General features: G+C 35.4%; 1 protein-coding gene across 1 annotated transcript; it reads left to right on the forward strand.

The window, feature by feature from the left end:
* Window positions 1-4530: 4530 nt before the first annotated feature.
* Window positions 4531-6378, forward strand: LOC145689615 (KRAB domain-containing protein 2-like). The gene has a single exon (XM_081763800.1). The coding sequence runs from the start codon at window positions 4531-4533 to the stop codon at window positions 6376-6378; it is 1848 nt and encodes a 615-aa protein (XP_081619926.1).
* The last annotated feature ends 2347 nt before the right edge of the window (window positions 6379-8725 follow it).

Consider the following 8725-nt stretch of genomic DNA (forward strand, 5'->3'; position numbering starts at 1 on the left):
CCTAGCCTTACGAATAAAATATTTGTGATTATATTAAAATTTTGCTTGAATGAAATTATATTTATATGAAGCCTTTAATAGAAATGGTGAAATAACTATTTTAAAGCCAGAACGTTGTTCGCAGCACTGGCTATAATGATCTTTTCTCTACATGCTTTGAAACGAGACTGACTTTTGCGATAGAGATGCTGGCTGGCGATATTATGACGTCATATGAGCATTGTTTTACCCGATTGCCACGACAGAGTTAATCATACAATGATCACGAGGTGAAAGTACATGAACCAAAGTTGCAATCAACTTTAGAGATTATTTAGACAGATAAATAAATAAGATAATGTTTCATAGTGAACGAACTCAAGTGATGTTACCCCTACCCTGTGATATTAGCTTAACTTATGATGACCCTGTTTACGCTTTAGCAAGAAGAACAAGAATTTTAACTGACGTATATAGCTTGAGTCATGATATGATGAGAAACTCATTTGATTGCATGCAACGTAATTGGCAAATGAAGAAAGAAAAAATTCAATATTTACTCGAAATATACATGAACATTTCCGGCTTCCCCCATGAAATCATGTATTGTATATGTACATGCTTGAGAAATTATGTGCTTAATCACTTTGTTTGTAATAAACTATTTTTTAAACTATCCAAAGTTAAAATTTGAACAGACTATCTGTATTTAAATGCTCCCCATACGCCAATGATTTAATGTGATATTTTCTAACCAATTGAAGCTCAATAAACTTTTAAACTTAACCCAAAGTTAAAATTGTCCTATGGAAAGTATAATGTATTGTTACCATCGAAAGTCGCCGATAACCCTGATGGCCGGGTTTCGATTCTGTGGTTTGGAGTGGGAGCTAGGGGCGGTGACATAGTGACAGGAGACAGGGGAGAAAAATATTCTTTCGGGAATGATTTACTTAAAACTCTGCCTGGCTAAGCTGTGTTCCTGGCCCCTGTTGGCTGTAAGACCGCAGAGCAGCGAACAGAAATATAAAAGACAAAACAAAGAAGGTCTTGTGCCATTCATGATGGCAGAACGAAATCCAGTTGTAAAGAAAGAACGAAACCCTAAATATATAGATAATAAAATAATAAATCTCAATAGAAATATGGTTTCGCCGCGTGGTGTATAGCCTAGCATGGGTTAGTACCATAGTTGGCCGCTAGGGCAACGGCAATGTTAGTTGTACTCTGCTTCCTGCCACGTGTCGACTCCTGCCCACGCGCTCCTTGACAGGTGCTAGATTGACCTTGGCTATCTGCCCACACACTCCTTCAAAGTGAGATAGATGTCGTAGAGACAGTAGAAAGAAGCTAGATTGGCCTTGACTATCCGCCCACGTGTGGTGCAATATGATGGAATAGCCACCGCCCCGAGAGTATAAAAGATGTGAGTTCGACTTTGCCGATAACCTGTCTTGGGCCGGCACTCAACCTGCGCTGGTCTCGTCTCCAGTTTGCAGCAGTTGCGCTACTACTTAAGACTCAGGTATGCTGCCGAACTTAAAATTTCTTAACTATGTTTTAACTATGAACTATGTTTTAACTTAAAATTTCTTAAAGAAGCGATAACATGCCAAGCAAAAGCTAAAGGGTTACGCAAGTATTAACACCGTACTTGCTGCTCGAGTTCAGGTATTCCTTAAATCTCTTTTTTTTTCTTCTCTTCGCATTTTTACAATATGTGGAGGTTTCGTGAACTGAGGAGCAGTCTGTAGGCTAGTAACATATATATGTAAGATGGAGTAATGTCAGCTAAACTATAAATAGTCTGGTCACGCTTTATGTAACTCGATTGTACTTCTCTTCTTTTTGATTTCTTTTGTAATAAATACTTTATTATGGAATTCTTATTTATTTATTTATTGGACTCATTTAATGATTTAGGTGCAAGCCAAGAATCCTCACATTTGTACTGGGCGATTCAGGTACAGTCTCAAAGTTAAGGCTCTGAGTTTCGAACTTCGATGCTACTTCTCTTTCATAAAGGTACCAGTTACTTCATTCCGGACTAGCGGCCGAAGAGAACGCTCAGTTCGAGCTTTATCGCGGATTAATATAAAATCCATCGGCTAGGAGGGAGAGTACGAGAGAGAGAGAAGTTGTAGTTCAAATTGCCCCTATAAGGGAGAGTTCTCTGAAGTCTTTCTTAAATGGGAAATTATAGGTTCATTCCATCGAAACTATCCTGTGCATATACAGCACAGGTGGTGAAGCCCCCAAACCCTACTCACACACCAACTTACTGACAATAAATGTAACAGTATGTATGTATAAAGTAACGCCCCCTCCATTAATCAAATGCCTATATATATATATATATATATATATATATATATATATATATATATATATAAATTCCTTGTACAACAAATGCTCTATTATTTTTACTTTTAGCAGCATTATACTGTTTTGTGTGCTACGTGCTACGTCCATTGTGATTTCAGTTTGACTTGTCCCTTGGAAAAAAACTTAACGGGTTTCAAACATTAAAAAATGTATAATAATAATAATAATAATAATAATATAGATTTTGACTTTACTGGATTTCTTATTTTTTATGCTCCTAATAAATTACTCGGAGCAACTTATTTTAAGGATCGATTTCAATTATTTGTTGGATTGTTTGCTAAGCAAGCTTAGAACACTTACAGTGTGAACATACAAATAATTTCGAAAATATTTTAAAAATTGCGAAAATATTAAAAATTGTGAACCTACAGCTTAACGTTGAATCTAAATTTTACGCCAAGAATTGAAATGCACAAGAAAGATTTGTACAATAATATTAATAATACCATATTTACGGCGTCTTTTAACAGTAAGGCTATGCGAAACGTGAACTTATAGTTGGTGGGTGGGATTCAAACCATACGAGTTTATTACGGGGATGGAAACTAACTTTTCAACAGTAAAGACAATAATAAACTCATGAGAACCGTTAACATAGGTTGTCCATGGTTGAACATTTATATTTTTGTAATAAATTAGTCGGAGCAACTTACGCGGAAATAATTTTTTGTTTTGTTTTGCAAAAGACCCGTGTACACTTAGTCACTGACGCGCCCAGTTAACATAGGTTGTTCATTGTTGAACATTTTATACTCTTTTAATAAATTAGTCGGAGAAACTTATTTTACGGATTGATTTCAATTATTTGTTGGATCGAATGCTAAGCAAGCTTAGAACACTTACAGTGTGAACCTACAAATAATTTCGAAAATATTACAAATTGAAACCTACATGAGCTTCCCGCTTAGAATTGAACCCTAACGTTAAAGCTGTGTACGTTATCCGCTTAACCATGAATGAGCTGTAACTATTTTTGATTAACGTGGATTTACATTGATTTTTTAGTATTATGAGTGTCATATCTTTGAAAAAGTCCCTTTGTAATATAGAAATGGATATTCCAATTATATGAATTGTCGTTAAAAGAAACTTAAGGTAAGAAAGAAATATGTTAGTTCCCCTAGATTTGCATTACTAATGATTTTTGCTAAATAATTTACGCAAAGCGAACGATTCCACTGAAATAGGAAATCTTTATTAGTATTGTTAGGTAGTACACGTATACTTTTTCCATTAATGAAAATTATTTTAGATTTTTTTTCTGAATTCGAAGCAATTACTTAACCCATACTTGTATTACTTGAATCATAGAACTAACCCCCAATGGTTAAAATAATTTCCAGAACATACGGGCCTATTTATGAGACTATTAAAATGGTTTAATATTATAGGAACAACAGAGAAAATTTGACATGTTTATCCCTTTTATTATTAACTAATGGTTAAGAAAAGAAATATAACATTTATTGAAATAAATAATAGTATACATTACCTTAAAATTAAAGAGAGAAATTGTTTATCACTGTAGAACAGTTTGTTGTATACTAAATCCTATTTCAGAATTTTACCCAAAGGTCTTACGACTAGCATCAATTTATAATAATAATAATAATAATAATAATAGTATTAAAATAATAAGTATTTCTTGAAAGAAATAGATGCATGTATTGTTATCGCATTTAATATATATATATCGTGTTTGTTCAGTTGAGGGTGGAATTAAAATTGAAGTACAGAGCGTAAACATGTGAAGCGAATGCGTTTTTTTTACTTTTTTTAATAATTGATTTTGTATGAATGTTGGGAGCAATGTTCGAAAACGGCCATTGGCCGAAGAAAGTGATCAATTCTAAGTTTGGACAGATGCAATTATCCAAAGTACGAAGAAGTCTATCATTTCGGGGTTTGGTCGCTTAATAGTATCCAAAGCTAGGTTTGGATAATTACAGTTCATCCAAAGCTCAATTTAGTTATTTCCAGTTGTTCTTGCGAGATGTCATTGCAATTTTTTATTCGTGGCGCATGCGCATTCGGAGAATATAGGGAGGGTAAAGCAGAAGTCAGTCTTCAGTCAGGCGGTAGCTTTATGTGTTAACGTGTATGCTTTCTTTGCCACTCACAATTGTTTATTCGTTGAAGTGAAATTGAAGACCGTGCACAACAATGAGTATGGTTGCAGCAGAAGACTTCAAAGCAAAACTAGACGACTACGTTCGAGCTAGTACAGCAGATAATACGTTCTTGTTATCTCCAGAGAAGTACAATGAATTGCTGTTGGAGGTGAAGGCTTCGCAAGAGAAAAAGAAAAGAGGTGAGTCACTGACGTCACTGGACTATCGTCGCCTGAAGAGATATGATGTTTTAAGTATTGGTGGGGTTGAGAAACTTATCGAAAAACGTAAAGATGGTGATAGTGTTATTAGGTATTTCTGTCACACCGGAGAATTATACAGTGTCATTCATAAAGCTCACATTGACACTGGCCACAAACGTTTGAGATGCTTGGACAAAGAACTTAAGCTAAAGTACTGTAATGTAACACGAGAGATCATCAATATTTATCTCAAATTGTGTGGGCAGTGTCAGTTGAAAAAGAAGCAAAAGTGCAAAGGACTGACTGTTAAAACTATTCTCAGTAATCTGCTTAATTCTAGGGGTCAGGTTGATCTTATCGACATGCAGAGTGAACCGGACAAAGGATACAAGTTCATATTAAATTATCAGGATCATCTCACAAAGTTTCTGTTTTTGCGCCCATTAAAGACAAAAAGAGCATCAGAAGTTGCTTATCATCTGATGGATATATTTTGCATTATTGGTGCACCTTGTATTCTTCAAAGTGATAACGGACGTGAGTTCGCAGCTGAAGTTACAAGTGAGCTGGCCTCAGTGTTTGGGTCGAAAATAGTGCACGGCAAGCCGCGCCACTCTCAGTCTCAAGGAAGTGTTGAGAGAGCGAACCAAGATGTTCGAGACATTCTTATTACATGGATGGCAGAAAATAGCTGTTCGTCTTGGGCTGAGGGTCTTCGTTTTGTCCAGATGAAGAAAAACAGGTCCTTCCATAGGGGCATTAACCGGAGCCCCTACGAGGCTTTGTTTGGCGTTCCCATGAGAAATGGACTTTCGGATTCATCTCTTCCATGTGATTTATTACGAGACTTGACCAATGAGGAAGATCTACAAGAAATATTGGCTCGTGATCCACATTGTGACACCATGCAGGAAGGGGAAGGCTCAGGACAGGATGTACAGAATTCATTGACTCGTGATCCACACTGTGACACCATGCAGGAAGAGGAAGGCTCAGGACAGGATGTACAGTATTCATTGACTCGTGATGTACAAGAAGACACTTCAGGACAGGACGCACAGCATTCATTCGTTCGTGATTCCCTTAATAATCTTCGGCAGGAAAGAGAGACTTTTCCAGAATTTCCAGCTTCTTTAGAGACCATCAACACTGCAATTGTGGAAGCAAATGAATCTCCATGTCCGTGCGCAAATCAAGAAAAAAGATGCAACATCTGCACAAGAAGTGAGAGTATACGAGAGACACGTGAGGGATCCAAAATACATTTAAAGCGACAAGCAAATGAAATGTTAATGGCGTCAAGTAAAAAATTCCCTCGTGCAGACGTAGGACAAACTGTTCTAATCAAAATCCCAGAATTGGACAGAGGCAGAGCTGCTCCGAGGAACGTCATGGCTGTGGTTATGGGGAGAAACGATAACGATCTCTACCAGTTGGGGACTTCTTCGGGAATTATTAGAAAGCTGTACGCGCGCAATGAGTTCCAGTTCGCAGTTGAACAGTTTCTTCAGATCAGTGATGTTCCGCAGAGAGACATTTCACTTAGAAGTGTAGCTGAAGCAGAAACACACTCCAGGCAGGGGTTTATTAAGTGCGGCTGCAGGAACTTCTGTTTGAACAAAAAATGTAATTGTGTAAAGAAGGGTGTAAAGTGTAACTCAAAGTGTCATTCCTCAAGTGCGTGTAGGAACAAGTAACTGGACAGTTGACCTATTACAATGTACTTGAAGAGCCTGTATATGTGGCGAATCTGCATTTCAGTTATTCCATTTTATAACTGTAAGTTCATTATATTTTTTCGCACTTACAGCTTAAAATTTTCAGCACACGTTTTTCAAATTCTTCACTGTTTCATTGTGTTAATAACTGAACTTAAAACATTTAACGCACTTTGCTGTTAATGCTTAATTAATTATTGTACTTATTTTTATATGGTGCATATTTTCTAAAAGTCTTCTAAAAAAGAAAGTAAGCTGAATTAGAAGGAATTAATACGAAGAACTATTTTTATTCATATACGAATTTCATACTTCTTATTTGACAGAATTTTGTGATATACATTTTCATTTCTTAAACATTGAAAAATAAAAATCTTGTAAAATGTGTAAAATGTGAAAAAATTAATAAATTTTTTTCTTATTTTCCTTTCTAAATTGAGCTTTGGATGAACTGTAATTATCCAAACCTAGCTTTGGATACTATTAAGCGACCAAACCCCGAAATGATAGACTTCTTCGTACTTTGGATAATTGCATCTGTCCAAACTTAGAATTGATCACTTTCTTCGGCCAATGGCCGTTTTCGAACATTGCTCCCAACATGAATAGTGTTTGTTGTTAGGAAAATAATTTGAGTTATTTGACTTGCAATAGTATTGAAAATTGTTTTAACGTATTATGTTTTTTGAGGGGCGAGAAGGAAGTGGTTGTATCCTATACTATTTTATAAGAATAAGAAAAAAACAATCATACTGTGAATTTTAGCTTATTTACACTGATTGCATTGACATTAGATAGTAGAACACGTAAGGGGGCTTGATAGTTTTACCGTGAGCCTTTATTTATACTAAGCTTTAGCTATTAGTAAAAGCGATGTGAGCGCTAGTTTATGTATTGGAAACTGAATTTGGGCATGCTTGCGCCAAAACCAATGGCTTTACTGAATACGTTATGTGTAAGCAATGGGAATTGAAGTATGATACCGTTTACAGCAAATGAAAAACATGACATACGAGCTGTGGGCAATAAAAAATGGTTGTTGTATTACACTATAAACTACCGTTGGTTAGAAAATAAAATGATGTTTCACTTACCAGGAATCAAATTATCATTCTTTTTCTAGTGCACTTTTTTTTACCGTGAATGCAAGCGTTAGGAATTAGACTCGCGTTTGCTGCTACCGGGAATTAAATGTTAGCACGGCTGCGCTGGGAATTAAACCCGCGGACGTTTGATTGTACCAGTTTGCGTTTGAAAATTAAAACCGTGAATTAAACCTGCAACTGTTTGAATTAATGTACCGTTTATTAGCGTGGTTATTATTATTTCAAAATAGTCAATGATGCATAAATATGTAAAAAAAAATACAGTGTGTGTGTGTTCAAAAGAATTCTAGATAAAGAAAGAAAAAAACTCCGGTAAATAGTAACGTTTGTTTGGAGATTATTTTACCCTACTTTTGAATTTCGGATTTTTTGGAGGTTTAACATAAAAAATTAAAGTCCTTATACTGATTTTGATAAGTTATAATCCATTTTCATTGACCAAAAGAAGATATAGCCGCATATAGATTTTTTTTTTTTGGTTAAGGATTTTCAAACACGGATTTACTTTTGAGTTTTAGGAGTGTTTTAAAATTTGCAAATTGAGCTTAAGCTAGTTTTTAGTGTTAATTATCCGTATTTCCTTAAGTTTGTTTTGTTGGACTTCGGTTATTAAAAGATTTCTAAAACTGGCTTACCGACTTGGAACCGTTGCACTAAAGGCGTGTATGTTACGCAAAAGCATTACAAATTGAGCCCAGAATCGTTATAACAAAAGGCGGAAGCCAGCGCGATTTAATTTCGGTTATGTTTGGAAAAAAGGCGGGTACGTTAGGAAAATTCCCTAGGAATTCAACACAGGACCGTTCTAACAAAAGTTGACAGCCTTAATGACTATTCTAGGGGAAATTATTACGAATTGAGTACAGGGATTGCTTGTATTGATTATGGAAATATTATTGATTGAGTATTTTTTTACGTGAGGGTAAAGATTATGATTTTTTATTTAAAAGCATGGAAGCTTAATTTTAATTTAAGCATGCGTTTAGAATATTATTTACTTTTTGTGAGAAATTACATGTATGCTTATCGGGAAGTGGTTTCTTAGGTCTTTCATGGAAAGAAAAAAAACAAAAGAATTTTTGTACAATGTTAGCTAACATTCCGTTCAGCACCGTGGCTATACGTAATTAATAGTTTATCACAACCGGAACAGTTTGTACTAATAACATAATTATTAGCGTTAAGGACCATATTAGGCTGCAGAGGAACAGTAGACTTGA

This window comes from Thermobia domestica, chromosome 7 (genome assembly GCF_964235325.1).
Source record: "Thermobia domestica chromosome 7, izTheDome1.hap1.1, whole genome shotgun sequence".
NCBI lineage: Eukaryota > Metazoa > Arthropoda > Insecta > Zygentoma > Lepismatidae > Thermobia > Thermobia domestica.